Genomic DNA, 15242 nt, shown 5'->3' on the forward strand with positions numbered 1-15242 from the left:
GGAGATGTTCAATGTGTTGATTGGAACCCCCTTGATGTTAACTATATCTTAACTAGGTATGATGGCATTAAGGTTCAATTCAGCATAATTGTTGAAACAAATTCAATCTCTATCAGTTCCTTATATGTTCAAGTAATGAATCTTTCAATTGATTAAAATAACAAAATTTATGTATGACTAAGATCACAAATGGATTACAAAACATTTTCTCGTAACGCTATAACACACATTTATACATAAGTTATCGTGTTATTACATGTTTCCGTTGCAATGCACTGGCATTCACCTAGTTATGTATGAAGCGTGTAGATTTGTTTCTCTTCCCCCACTTATCACCCCATTGTGGACTGCTACATCATAGATGAGCCATGAGAAACCACTCAAGCCTAACAAGACAGGAAACCACAAGCGCTCCCACGTAGTACTATTTCGCTAGCTGAAGGATGACGAGCGACTGAACGTGCTATAAACAAAAGTTAGGCTCATTTTTAACTTATATCTTTCTCACCATCTACCTAAGATAAAATGTAATATTTGTTTTTATCAGAATACGTGGACCATAGGTTGGCTTTGATATTAAATTTATTTATTATGAAACCAAGTATGATTGAATGTCATCGCAACACACATACATTAAAATAGTTTAGATTTAAGGGACTAAATTTTCAGTTACAATATATCGGATGTTTTAATACTAGTTAGATGTATAAGATTCATCCCATACTTATACCCGTACTCATCATGGGTATAAGATTCATCTCATACCCATTTCCATTCAGGTATCGGGTCATCAATGGGTCCCCATCCCCCTAGAAGAAAGATATTATTACATTATATTTATATGACATTAACAACCACACAACACACAGTAACAATACATCACCAATAAATTCGACATGTAACAAGAAAAACATTGATTAACTATATAAAACAACAAAAACAAAGTGACACATGGACTGGTGGGTGGGTTGGCTGATGGTTTACCTAGGTTGGATGGATGAGTGTTTAAAAGGATCCGTAGAGGTAGTGTGAGTTGTTGCACTTATTGTCTATTAGGCTGCACACCTAATTTTACTAGGTGAATATTAACATGGGTAATCGGGTTCAGATGATTGCTTACTAAACGATACCTGCTTACCTAATAGTGAGGATTTTGTTCCATTTTATACCCATAGAGACAATTTTGTCCCATACCCTAACGCTAAGGGCTTGTTCGTTTTGCTCTCAATCCTTGTGATTTGGATGAGATTGAGTGTGTTTAAATCCTAAACAAGTCAAAATCTTTTAGACTTTGTTTGTTTACACCAATTCAACTATGGATTAGTATGGATTGGAATTAAATCCATGTCACAATCCATGCCCCAAAATAATCCAAGGCTATTTAATTTTTTTGTTCGGTTAAACCCATCACAGAATATAACCCAAGGGTTTGAGAATTTTTTAAACTATGAAAGGCATGGATTCTATCCATAGCTCATTAGGTATGGAACAAATCCATTAAAATATTGCACAAGTTTATATTAGAATCAATGGATCAAAAGAATAACTATCTTTGACAGATACATGGATTAGATGCTGAATTTAATCCTATCATAAGATTGGGTATGAGGTATGGATTCACCGAATCTAGACCCAGATTAAATCTATGGTGGGATTTCGTCCCATATCTCTACTACTATTAAGGCTGCAAGAGTAGTCGGTCATTCCCGTGTTCTGCCACCGTTCCCGTTCCCATTCCCGTGTCTGTCATTCCCATCATTCCCCCGTACAGCCCACGTCTAGCTAAAATAAAAAAAAACACATGTCCTCAAGAAGATTTGAACCCATGACCTCTTAAGCAAAGGCCAGGAGTAGCTACCACTACACCACATATGTGTTTATGTCTACATTTATGACAGGTAACACATCTACTACATCTCTCACCAAGCTCACTTGCTACCCTTGCACAATGCGTAGTAGTAGATAAGTATCACCGAGATTCTTGAATTAGATTTTTGGATGGAGGTAATATTATTTAAAGAAGAGCTTTGCATGCAATTTCTTTTGTTTGAATAATGTATTATACTTAAATTCTTTTTTTGCATGCGTGACATTTTTCTCCGTAATATTTTTTCCATAGATCAGACTTCTGAGTCATTTTCATAAACCAACGCCAAGCATGAATCCATGTTTCTTACTTGAAACCCCGAACAAACACCATGAGCAGGAGGCACTCACGTTGGCGTCGCTCATCGATGACGAGAAGAAGCTTGGCGACTGTCAGTTCGACCTCTAGAAGCAGTCCTACGTGGTCGCATGCGCCGCTGTGTACGACAAGCTCCCGCGAAGCCACCACTTGGACGCGGTCCAGAGCAGCTGCACCGCGCTGTCCATCGTTAAGCAGGGAGGCCTCATGGTTGTCACCAACATCGACGACTCTCGGGTTATTCTGGACACCGCATCCGATGACGACGCCATCACGTCGTCTAGCTCATTGTCCACCTGAAGCCCAACCTACCACATAAGTCGCTACTGACCGGACATGAATTCTTGTGCGCTGGGACGATGGACGTTGCTGACGTTGTGTGAGTGTCCTCGAACATGATGTATGTAGTGGAGTAGCGCATCTGGTGGTGCAACGGCCAGGGGTACTACCTCGCTGATGAGCCCGGGGTACACTTCGTTTGGCAGCCCAACCAAGAGTCATCGGTACTCGTCATGTCGCGCGCGTTCGACGACTACTATACCGAGGATTGTGGCGTCATCTTAGCGTCGGAGGTGACGCAGAGGAGGATCGACAACAGTGACCAGTTCGTCATCCTCGCCACCGTCAGGTAGCTTTTGTGCCGACCTGCCTTTAATTCTCTTCGCAAACACACACATTTACCTTTTTGTTTAAGCAAGAGCGTATGGTTGTGCGTGTCTGATGACTAACGATGTACGAGGAAATTTCTTCCAGCATATGTGGAACGTGCTCTCCAATGATGAGACCATACAAATCGTGGCATATATCGAAGTCTGCATGATACTGATGGTTGCAATGTAGTGGTGAAACAACTAGATTAAAATAACAAAATTTATGTATGACTAGGATCACAAATTGATTATGAAACATTTTCTCATAACAATATAACACACATTTTATATATAAGTTATCGTAGTATACTGGTATTATATATTACCGTTGCAACGCACGGACACTCAGCTAGTAACCAAACAAGGTCTTATATTTTTCCCACTCTCATTCAATTCATATGAGATAGAAATAACCGAACATAACCTAAGGCCTAATAGAAAAATTTCTCATGATTTAGGTCTTGTTTGGTTATTCCTATCTCATATGGATTTGATGTGATTGAAAAATTTATGAATTTTTTTAACTTATTTAACATTAAACCCTATCCAATCCTACCTAATCTATATGGATTGAGAGGAAAACTAACCAGACCAACCACACAAACGAGCACGAGTCTTCCACTTGCGCACGCTGTAGACAGAGCCCCGCGCCACCCGTTCATCGCAAATCGGACGGGCGAGGAACCCTCAGGGTTAAAACCCTAAACTAGAAAGGGCCTCAGCCAGTCCAGCCAGCCTCCCGAGCCCTATCCTTTTCCCCACTCCCGGGTCTCCAGCATTCCTATCCTCTCCCCGCCCGCCCGTGCCGCCGCCGCCGCCGCCGCCGCGGCTTCCCTTCCTCTCCCGAGCCAAGGTGAGCTTCCTATCTCCATATATCCAGTCCCGTGGAGTAGCGACGGTATCGTGGGTAGCTTCCTTCTCGCATCGACTAGCAGTGTTTCACGCGGTTTTGTTTGGCCTAGGAGCTGCTGGATCTGCACGTTTAGCCCGGTTACGTACATGTGCGTTTGCACGATTTAAGGTCGTTGTAACTGGAGGCTATCTTTGGGCTGTTTTGTTGTTTGATTTGTGGTCCGAACTAGCGGGAAAGCACTGGGGCTTAGTAGATCCCATGTTTATTAGATTTGGGATATCGTGTTCGGGGAAAAAGACGTACCTTGGTCCTGATTAATCGCTTGATATGCTGTTTGAAAGCAGGAGCCGTGCTAGATTACGCAGTGTTGGAGGGTACAAGAAGTCATTGGTTTAGTTTCCGCACTCTGGGAGTGATACTGTGGTAGACTCGTAGCGTTTTGTCCTGGGTAACAGCTGCATGGATAGTTCTAGTAAATGAATGCAGTTAGCTCCAGAGAAGTTAGGTTAAGACCGATTTACTAGTGGCTCAGAAGATTTCTACTGCGTGGCTTCCCTTAAGCACTGCGTCTGCCATGTTTTATTGTTCAAATAGTCAGGGTGCATGCGTATTTTTATTGCTGAAATAGCCAGGGTCCATGCTATTGGTTGTCTGAACTGGTGCGATTTGGCATTATGCCGTTTTTGTCTATGGTTACTTGTTTATGTCGTGGCATATTGTTGTATTTTGCCACTTTTTATAACTTCCTTTATGCACTTCTACGCTATGTTATAGCATTTATTTTTGATTGCACCTTTTCCTTTTCTATGTGCAAATATGTTTTATTTGACATTGTAATTTCTGCTTCCGTTACTTCTTCCGGACAAATGTTACTACATATTGGTTCTGTCCGCTGCGTTACTGAACAAATTGTGTACTGATTCCGGACAAATGTTACTACATATTGGTTCTATCCGTTGCCGTTACTGAACAAATTGTGTACTGATTTTTTTGTGTTTCATACAGATGAATGTTGAAAAGCTCAAGAAGATGGCAGGTGCTGTGCGCACCGGGGGGAAGGGTAGCGTGCGCAGGTGTTTATGCTTCTAAATTTATTCAAGATGACCTATCAACAGTTCTGCAGAGCTTTACTTTCTATTTAGTGCGTTTGCTTTGTGTTAGCACATATGTTTCTATTGCACTCACCGCCTGTGCATATATTGACTTATGTGGAGTAATTACTCTTTCGGTTTAAGGGGATCATTTTTTTCCAATTGCCTTTGTTTATTTATGTATGCCTGTTTTTGTTTTCCCGTTTTTGTTTTTGTACATGAGCTTGCCTAAAATAATTTCTTATTTATTGTACTGTCTGCAGACATGTGCAATTACACCTGTTAATCAGCTATGATCTAAAATGACGTTATATAGTTCAGATCATGTTGTTCTACTAATGAACTTTGAATCACTGCCTAATCATACTCGTGCTGGTGCTGTCATATATGGTACCAATGCTGTCATACATATGATACCGGTCCATGAAAGTCCTGGATTCTGTACTTATAATTATAATTATATTTGATTGGTGGCAGGAAGAAGAAGGCAGTCCACAAGACTACAACCACAGATGACAAACGGCTTCAAAGCACCTTGAAAAGAATAGGAGTGAACAGCATTCCTGGTATTGAAGAGGTCAACATCTTTAAGGATGATGTTGTTATTCAGTTTGTAAATCCTAAAGGTATGATACTCTGGACTCCAGTACTCAACAAGATTAGTACTTCACTTATTTCTAAAAATATTTTGTGGGTTCCCCTCCAGTGCAAGCGTCAATTGGTGCTAATACATGGGTGGTCAGTGGAACTCCACAGACAAAGAGTATGTTCTCATGACTTGCATTATCTGCTTAACTAGCTTCTGTTAAGATGCTCTTAATGGCATAATATTATTGATGGCATAATATTATTCATTCCGTTGTGCTGGCTTTCTACTTAACTAGGTAGTAATGATGTCCTATAATCCTGTCACACTGGCAGCTGGTGCTTTGGTTATGCATGGCTTTTGTCAATTTGAATTTTCAGGGAGAAAATTTCTCTTGAGCTAGATTTGCACAACAGCACAACAGTATTCTTATGAAGCATTTTTCTTATTTGAACAGAGCTGCAAGATCTGCTTCCGTCGATTATCAACCAGCTTGGTATGTTTCTCTTTACTCATGTATACCTATTGAATTCAAAACCTATATTATTAGATATATCTCCTTTTGTGTTCTTGATCCCATCCTTTTTGCTACACAGTACTTGAGAATCACTGAAATCTTATATATAATTATGACTTGTGAGCTCCATAACTATGCTGTACTATAAATGATTTTGTTTTACCTTCGACTGTTCCTCCGGTTCAGGTCCTGACAACCTGGACAATCTGCGGAGGCTCGCAGAGCAATTCCAGAAGCAGGCCTCTGGTGCTTCTGGTGCAGAGGCTGGTGCCAGCGCTGGGGCTGTTCAGGACGATGATGATGACGTTCCTGAGCTTGTCCCTGGAGAGACATTTGAGGAGGCCGCGGAAGAGAAAAAGGAGTCCTCATGATTTTGCTACATGCCTGCTGTTGTTAAACCATGCCATTAGAAGGGACCTGTTGAGAACTCTGACCTACCTTATTTGTGCCTGTGGGACTGGTTATGTCATGATCGAGAATTTGGTAGGGCGTGCTGGTGGGATTTTACATGAAGTATGCCTCTTTTTTTTCCATCCATATCTCCCTTGCTTTTGTGTGGTAAAAGTCTTGTTAATGGTAAAGGCCACACTTTAGACCAAATCAAGGTACCGTGATGCATGAAGATGAATACCACATATCAATTCACCTTCCATTTATTTGTCTGGGCTGCAGAAAATATATCTTTACTACTCTATATGTTACTACTGTAGGCGTGCACAGTGCTTTGTTCTGCCCCTTCGCGCCTCTGCTCGCCGATGGAAGGTCCGCTGCCTGCGGCTCTGTTCTTCGCGCGCAATCCGCCAGTGCGCAGACCTTTCCATCCGCGCCCGCGCCAAATCCGCTGCCCCTGTGTCAAATCCGCCGATGGAAGGTCTCCACGCGCAATCCGCCGCCTGCCATCGCCAGCGCGCAATCCTTTCCATCCACGCCCGCCCCTGCGCCAAATCCTCCTTGGACGCGCCCCGACGGCTCGCGCAACCCGTCGAGCAAATCCGCGTAGATCCCGTCTCCATCTCCCGTCAACTAGGCGAGTTCCGCCGTGAATGTCGCCCACCTCCCTTCGACTCCGATGCTCCCAGGACCACACCGCCCAAGCCGTCGAGCAAATCCGCGCTGTGCAAGTGGTGGCGCAGCCTCGCGCCCGCCCTGCTCGCCGTCGCACTGGCGATCACGGTGGCCGCGCTGCGGCCGACGACGGAGCATGCAGACGCCAAGGGGCGGCCGCCGCTGTGGTTCGGGCCAGGAGGAGTGTTCAAAGTGGCCCTGTTCGCGGACCTGCATTATGGCGAGGACGCGTGGACGGACTGGGGCCCCGCGCAGGATGCCGCGTCCGACCGCGTCATGGCCGCCGTCCTCGACGCCGAGAACCCAGGTGCGTGCCTGCGCACGCTCTCCTTTTGCTTTCCTGGACCCTTTCCCTTTTCCTCCGAAAGAATCAAAGAACTAAAACGGAACTCCCTCTCTGCCTCATGGTCTCTGCGGCGGCGGAATCCGATCCACGCATCTTCGCTCAGACTTGGTGGTGTACGAGCAGCCATAGATGTGCAGACATCCCTATTGGAAGAAGATCCGAACAAGAATTATCAAGAAGACAAAAGGTAAATAATACAACACCCATACTTATTCTTCTGATTTTTGATAGTTTACGAAGAACAATACTATTGTGCAAACTGCTAAGCTGCTAGCTTGTTATCTGTTTTTAGACAATATACACCTCTTGTTAAGAATGGAGAGGTAGGAGATGATCCTGGAGGCAGCATGTCAAAGATAGAACTCACATGTTTGTTGTTCTTCTATTTTTTTATCGCTCATAAGGAAAATTGAGACCCTGCTCTTGATGTTTTAGACATGGCGTACTTCCTGTTATGGTGCCTGAAATTGGCATGAAGTTTCAGGATGAGGTAGAGGCTTGGAAGTTTTGGAATACATATGGATTGACACGGTTTTGAGGTTAGAAAGAGAGATGCAAACAAAAGAAAATCTATTGGAATACTGAGATCATTTAGATTTATTTGTGCAAAAGAGGGTCAGTGGAAATAAGGTAAAATAAGTCATCTTGTAAACGACCACGAGCTAAAACTAGAACTAAATGTCTTGCTGTATTTTGAACTAAATGTATTATTATTGTTCTATCTTTTGGAGATAGAAATACGAGCATGCAGTCAATCTCAGCATGCATTTAGTTTCAATTAAATCTTGGTAAACAACTTGGCTGATTCTATTTTTCTTTAGTTGGATGTTAGTATTTCAGTTTTGGTTGATTCTATTTTTCTTTAGTTGCTACCATACTGTTTATTTTAGCTTGAAGCTACATATAATTCATATTACAGTTAATGACTTTGGGATATGGAGACATGTTATATCCCTCTCAACTTATTAGCTGGAGACATGTGATGAGGCCTGAAACTACCATTTGAGGTTACTCTATTTAATACATTCTTTTGGATCAATGGATTCTGAAACTCTTTTTGGACTTGTTTTACAGCCATTTGACTGGATTAAGAAAACTTTCTTCGAGAAACCCCAACCAGAGGCATAAAAGGCTTGCAAGTCTGCAACTTTGGTACATCACTTTTGTCCGGGATGGTTCCTGACTGAAGAGAACTTGGATAACTCAGCAAATAATACTCATCTATATGGATTGTTGTGCTTGCTTCTGATGCAGGTGCTCTACCATGGACTCATATTTCCTTTTGCATTTTTTGGAAGCAATCTTCTAACTTAAGAGAGTGGCTTTTGTTTTAACTATTATTATTAAAAAAATAGTATGTTGATGTTCACTTTGGTGGCATTACTTGCATAAAAGGAAGGCCCGCAGAACATGAAACATGATAGTTTACTATGTTTGTTGGCAGCTGAAACTAACTGAACGTGCCCATCCCTTGTAGTATAAATTTTATAGCCTTAGAATATGATGACATTATTTTTAATCCACCACTACATACTTCTTAAATGCATTTAGGCAAATGCTAATTTTTGAACTATTGCTTTTCAAAACTTTCAGGTTGCCAAGGATCCATCAGGGAAGGACATCAATGCACTTGAGCAGCACATCAAGAACCTCCTGAGCCCTTCCACCCCATTTTTCTTCAATACTCTGTACGACCCTTACCGTGTTGGCGCCAATTTTGTTCGTGGGTACCCCTACAGCCTTCGTGAGGGTGTCCCAACTGTTGTTTCTCACGAGCTTTGGCTCAACATTCCAGACTGCGATGCCCCTACCCAGCTTGTTAAGCCCCTTGAGAGAAACACCAGGTAAAAATGATATATTTCAGCGTGTAGGTTCCATCATTCAGGTGGCCACCTTTTGCTAACTGGTGTTTCTCTTGCAATCAGGTATGTGGATGCTATTCTTACGATCCCAAAGGGCACCCTCTTTCCTATGTGTGGAATGAACCTTGCATTTGACCGTGAGCTCATTGGTCCTGCAATGTACTTTGGTCTTTGGGTGATGGCCAACCTATTGGACTTGTTTTGCAGCCATTTGACTGGATTAAGAAAACTTTCTTCGAGAAACCCCAACCAGAGGCATAAAAGGCTTGCAAGTCTGCAACTTTGGTACATCACTTTTGTCTGGGATGGTTCCTGACTGAAGAGAACTTGGATAACTCAGCAAATAATACGAGACCCCCTCGTGTTTACTTGTTTGTTTTTTTATTATTCAGATGTAGGCAATTCCCACGAGGGAGATAGTGAAAGGGAATTAGGCTTACACCTAGTCCCTAAATATTTTTGGTGGTTGAATTGCCCAACACAAATATTGGACTAACTAGCTTACTCTAGTGTATAAGTTATACAGGTGCAAAAGGTTCACACTTAGCCAATAAAAAGACCAAGTGTTGGGTTCAACAAAAGAGCAAGAGTCAACCGAAGGCTCCTCTGGTCTGGCGCACCGGACTGTCCGGTGTGCCACCGGACATGTCCGGTGCACCAGAGGACTCCGACTTCAAAGTCTTCGCTCTCGGGAATTTCCAGAAGCCACTCCTCTATAATTCATCGGACTGTCCGGAGTACACCGGACATGTCCGGTGCTCCAAGGAAGAGAGGCCTCCGGAACTCGCCAGCCTCGGGTTTTCACTTCGGCTGCTCCACTAAAATTCACCGGACCGTCCGGTGTACACCGGACTGTCCGGTGTAACAGCGGGGCAACGGCTATTTCGGCGCCAACGGCTACCTGCGACGCATTTAATGCGCGCCAGAAGCGTGCAGTCGTCAGGCACGCGGGAGCAGGCGCACCGGACATTGAACAGTACATGTCCGGTGTGCACCGGACATCAAGGCGGGCCCTGAAGACAGAACCCCAACGATCAAATTGCAACGACTTTGGTGACGTGGCTGTCGCACCGGACATGTCCGGTGTGCACCGGACTGTCCGGTGCGCCATCGAACAGACAGCCTCCACCAACGGTCAAGTTTGGTGGTTGGGGCTATAAATACCCCAACCACCCCCACATTCATGGCATCCAAGTTTTCCACTTCCCAACTACTTACAAGAGCTAGGCATTCAATTCTAGACACACCAAAGAGATCAAATCCTCTCCAATTCCACAAAAGGCTTTAGTGATTAGCGAGAGAGATTTGCCGTGTTCTTTTGAGCTCTTGTGCTTGGATTGCTTCTTTTCTTTCTCACTTGCTCTTGTGATCAACACTCAATTGTAATCAAGGCAAGAGGCACCAATTGTGTGGTGGCCCTTGCGGGGAAGTTTTATTCCCGGCTTTGATTTGAGAAGAGAAGCTCACTCGGTCCGAGGGACCGTTTGAGAGAGGGAAGGGTTGAAAGAGACCCGGCCTTTGTGGCCTCCTCAACGGGGAGTAGGTTTGAGAGAACCGAACCTCGGTAAAACAAATCCGCGTGTCTCACTTCACTATTCGCTTGCGATTTGTTTTGTGCCCTCTCTTGCGGACTTGATTATATTTCTAACGCTAACCCGGCTTGTAGTTGTGATTATTTTTGAGAATTTCAGTTTCGCCCTATTCACCCCCCCTCTAGGCGACTTTCAATTGGTATCAAAGCCCGGTGCTTCATTAGAGCCTAACCGCTCGAAGTGATGTCGGGAGATCACGCCAAGAAGGAGATGGAGACCGGCGAAAAGCCCACTACAAGCCACGGGAGCACTTCATCGGAAGAGTCCCGCACCAAGAGGAAGGAGAAGAAGAAGAGCTCCTCCAACAAAGGAAAGGAGAAGAAATCCTCTTCTCACCACAAAGAGAAGAAGGAAAAATCTTCTTCCCACAAGCCGCATCGGAGTAGGGACAAGCAAAAGAGGATGAGGAAAGTGGTCTACTACGAGACCGACACTTCATCAACATCGACCTCCGGCTCCGATGCGCCCTCCATAACTTCTAAACGCCAAGAGCGTAAGAAGTTTAGTAAGATCCCCTTACACTATCCTCGTACATCTAGACATACTCCATTACTTTCCGTTCCATTAGGCAAACCGCCAACCTTTGACGGTGAAGATTATGCTAGGTGGAGTGATTTAATGAAATTTCATCTAACCTCACTCCACAAAAGTATATGGAATGTTGTTGAGTTTGGAGCACAGGTACCATCCGTAGGGGATGAGGATTATGATGAGGACGAAGTGGCCCAAATCGAGCACTTCAATTCCCAAGCCACAACCATACTCTTGGCCTCTCTAAATAGAGAGGAATACAACAAGGTGCAAGGGTTGAAGAATGCAAAGGAAATTTGGGACCTCCTCAAGACCGCGCACGAGGGTGATGAACTAACAAAGATCACCAAGCGGGAAACGATCGAGGGGGAGCTCGGTCGCTTTCGACTTCGCCAAGGGGAAGAGCCACAAGACATGTACAACCGGCTCAAGACTTTGGTGAACCAAGTGCGCAACCTCGGGAGCAAAAAGTGGGACGACCACGAGGTGGTTAAGGTTATTCTAAGAGCTCTCATCTTCCTTAACCCCACTCAAGTTCAATTAATTCGTGGTAATCCGAGATACCCACTAATGACACCCGAGGAAGTTATCGGGAATTTTGTGAGCTTTGAATGTATGATTAAAGGCTCAAAGAAGATCAACGAGCTTGACGAACCTTCCACATCCGAGGCACAACCGGTGGCCTTCAAGGCGACGGAGGAGAAAAAGGAGGAGTCTACACCAAGTAGACAACCAATTGACGCCTCCAAGCTCGACAATGAGGAGATGGCTTTAATCATCAAAAGCTTTCGCCAAATCCTCAAGCAACGGAAGGGGAAGGATTACAAATCCCGTTCCAAGAAGGTTTGCTACAAGTGTGGTAAGCCCGGTCACTTTATCGCTAAATGTCCATTATCAAGTGACAGTGACAGGGATAACGACAAGAAAGGAAAGAGAAGAGAGAAGAAGAGGTACCACAAGAAGAGGGGCGGCGATGCCCACGTGTGCCGCGCGTGGGACTCCAACGAGAGCTCCACCGAGTCCTCCTCCGACGAGGACGCCGCCAACATCGCCGTCACCAAGGGGCTTCTCTTCCCCAACGTCGGCCACAAGTGCCTCATGGCAAAGGACGGCAAAAGGAAGAAGGTAAAATCAAGATCCTCCACTAAATATGAAACCTCTAGTGATGAGGATGATGCTAGCAATGAGGAGGATAACTTGCGCGTTCTTTTTGCCAACCTTAACATGGAACAAAAGGAAAAACTAAATGAGCTAATTAGTGCCATCCATGAGAAGGATGATCTCTTGGACTCACAAGAGGACTTCCTTATTAAGGAAAACAAAAAGCATGTTAAGGTTAAGAATGCTTATGCTCTAGAGGTAGAAAAATGTGAAAAATTGTCTAGTGAGCTAAGCACTTGCCATGAGACCATTGACAACCTTAGAAATGAAAATGCTAGATTAAATGCTAAGGTTGATTCTCATGTTTGTGATGTTTCAATTCCCAATCCTAGAGATAATGATGATGATTTGCTTGCTAGGATTGAAGAATTAAACATTTCTCTTGCTAGCCTTAAAGTAGAAAATGAAAATTTGATTGCTAAGGCTAAAAACTTTGATGTCACTATTTCCGATCTTAGAGATAATAATGATATCTTGCGTGCTAAGATCGTTGAACTTAATTCATGCAAACCCTCTACATCTAGTGTTGAGCATGTTTCCATTTGTACTAGATGTAGAGATGTTGATATTGATGCTATTCATGATCACATGACTTTGATTAAACAACAAAATGATCATATAGCAATATTAGATGCAAAAATTGCCGAGCATAACTTAGAAAATGAAAAGTTTAAATTTGCTAGAAGTATGCTCTATAATGGGAGACGCCCTGGCATCAAGGATGGCATTGGCTTCCAAAGGGGAGACAATGTCAAACTTAATGCCCCTTCTAAAAACTTGTCTAACTTTGTTAAGGGCAAGGCTCCCATGCCTCAGGATAACGAGGGCTACATTTTGTACCCTCCCGGTTATCCCGAGAGCAAAATTAAGAAAATTCATTCTAGGAAGTCTCACTCTGGCCCTAACCATGCTTTTATGTATAAGGGTGAGACATCTAGCTCTAGGCAACCAACCCGTGCTAAGTTGCCTAGAAAGAAAACTCCTAATGCATCAAATGATCATGCTATTTTATTCAAAACTTTTGATGCATCATATGTGCTTACTAACAAATCCGGCAAGGTAGTTGCCAAGTTTGTTGGGGGCAAACACAAGGGCTCCAAGACTTGTGTTTGGGTACCCAAAGTTCTTGTGTCTAATGCCAAAGGACCCAAAACCGTTTGGGTACCTAAAGTCAAGAACTAAAATTGTTTTGTAGGTTTATGCATCCGGGGGCTCAAGTTGGATACTCGATAGCGGGTGCACAAACCACATGACAGGGGAGAAAAGGATGTTCTCCTCATATGAGAAAAACCAAGATCCCCAACGAGCTATCACATTCGGGGATGGAAATCATGGTTTGGTCAAAGGATTGGGTAAAATTGCTATATCACCTGACCACACTATTTCCAATGTTTTTCTTGTAGATTCTTTAGATTACAATTTGCTTTCCGTATCCCAATTATGTCAAATGGGCTACAACTGTCTATTTACTGATGTAGGTGTTACTGTCTTTAGAAGAAATGATGATTCAATAGCATTTAAGGGAGTGTTAGAGGGTCAGCTATACTTGGTAGATTTTGATAGAGCTGAACTCAACACTTGCTTGGTTGCTAAGACTAACTTGGGTTGGCTCTGGCACCGCCGACTAGCCCATGTTGGAATGAAGAATCTTCATAAGCTTCTAAAGGGGGAACACATTTTAGGACTAACCAATGTTCATTTTGAGAAAGACAGGATTTGTAGCGCATGCCAAGCCGGGAAGCAAGTTGGCACCCATCATCCACACAAGAACATCATGACGACCGACAGGCCGCTTGAGCTACTCCACATGGATCTATTCGGCCCGATTGCTTACATAAGCATCGGCGGGAGTAAGTATTGTCTTGTAATAGTGGATGATTATTCTCGCTTCACTTGGGTGTTCTTTTTGCAGGACAAATATCATACCCAAGAGACCTTAAAGGGATTCTTGAGACGGGCTCAAAATGAGTTCGGCTTAAGGATCAAGAAAATTAGAAGCGACAATGGGACGAAGTTCAAGAACTCTCAAATTGAAGGTTTCCTTGAGGAGGAGGGCATCAAGCATGAGTTCTCCTCTCCCTACACTCCACAACAAAATGGTGTAGTGGAGAGGAAGAATCGAACTCTATTGGACATGGCAAGAACCATGCTTGATGAGTACAAGACACCAGATCGGTTTTGGGCCGAAGCGGTCAACACCGCCTGCTACGCCATCAACCGATTATATCTACACCGAATCCTCAAGAAGACATCCTATGAACTCCTAACCGGTAAAAAGCCCAATATTTCATATTTTAGAGTTTTTGGTAGCAAATGCTTCATTCTTGTTAAGAGAGGTAGAAAATCTAAATTTGCTCCTAAAACTGTAGAAGGCTTTTTACTAGGATATGACTCAAACACAAGGGCATATAGAGTCTTTAACAAGTCCTCAGGACTTGTTGAAGTTTCTTGTGACGTTGTGTTTGATGAGACTAACGGCTCGCAAGTAGAGCAAGTTGATCTTGATGAGATAGGTGAAGAACAGGCTCCATGCATAGCGCTAAGGAACATGTCCATTGGGGATGTGTGTCCTAAGGAATCCGAAGAGCCTCCACATACACAAGATCAACCATCCTCCTCCACGCAAGCATCTCCACCAACCCAAAATGAGGACGAGGCTCAAGTTGATGAAGGGCAAGATCAAGAAGATGAGCCACCTCAAGATGATGGCAATGATCAAGGGGGAGATGCAAATGATCAAGAAAAGGAGGATGAGCAAGAATCAAGACCGCCACACCCAAGAGTCCACCAAGCAATCCAACGA

The 15242-nt window shown here is 43.7% G+C and overlaps 2 protein-coding genes across 2 annotated transcripts; both read left to right on the top strand.

Annotated features, from left to right (window-relative positions):
* The first annotated feature begins 3524 nt into the window (after positions 1 to 3524).
* Positions 3525 to 6575, top strand: LOC100284372 (uncharacterized). Its single transcript, NM_001157267.2, has 6 exons — positions 3525 to 3688; positions 4694 to 4761; positions 5257 to 5405; positions 5486 to 5542; positions 5823 to 5861; positions 6069 to 6575. Exons 2-6 carry the CDS (start codon positions 4694 to 4696, stop codon positions 6251 to 6253), a joined length of 498 nt encoding a protein of 165 aa, NP_001150739.1. The 5' UTR covers positions 3525 to 3688; the 3' UTR covers positions 6254 to 6575.
* A 1665-nt stretch (positions 6576 to 8240) lies between these two features.
* On the top strand, positions 8241 to 9541 carry LOC109939900 (UDP-arabinopyranose mutase 3). Its single transcript, XM_020538287.3, has 3 exons — positions 8241 to 8547; positions 8887 to 9137; positions 9219 to 9541. The coding sequence occupies exons 1-3, from the start codon at positions 8542 to 8544 to the stop codon at positions 9469 to 9471; spliced, it is 510 nt and encodes a 169-aa protein (XP_020393876.1). The 5' UTR covers positions 8241 to 8541; the 3' UTR covers positions 9472 to 9541.
* The last annotated feature ends 5701 nt before the right edge of the window (positions 9542 to 15242 follow it).

Source organism: Zea mays, chromosome 5, assembly GCF_902167145.1.
Source record: "Zea mays cultivar B73 chromosome 5, Zm-B73-REFERENCE-NAM-5.0, whole genome shotgun sequence".
In the NCBI taxonomy this organism is placed as follows: Eukaryota; Viridiplantae; Streptophyta; class Magnoliopsida; order Poales; family Poaceae; genus Zea; species Zea mays.

Coding starts and splice junctions, on each gene's coding strand:
- LOC100284372 (NM_001157267.2), top strand. CDS start 4,694: ATGAATGTTGAAAAGCTCAAGAAGATGGCAGGTGCTGTGCGCACCGGG. Junction 4,762..5,256: donor GGGAAGGGTAGCGTGCGCAG/GTGTTTATGCTT, acceptor GATTGGTGGCAG/GAAGAAGAAGGCAGTCCACA. Junction 5,543..5,822: donor TGGAACTCCACAGACAAAGA/GTATGTTCTCAT, acceptor TTATTTGAACAG/AGCTGCAAGATCTGCTTCCG.
- LOC109939900 (XM_020538287.3), top strand. Junction 9,138..9,218: donor CCCCTTGAGAGAAACACCAG/GTAAAAATGATA, acceptor TCTTGCAATCAG/GTATGTGGATGCTATTCTTA.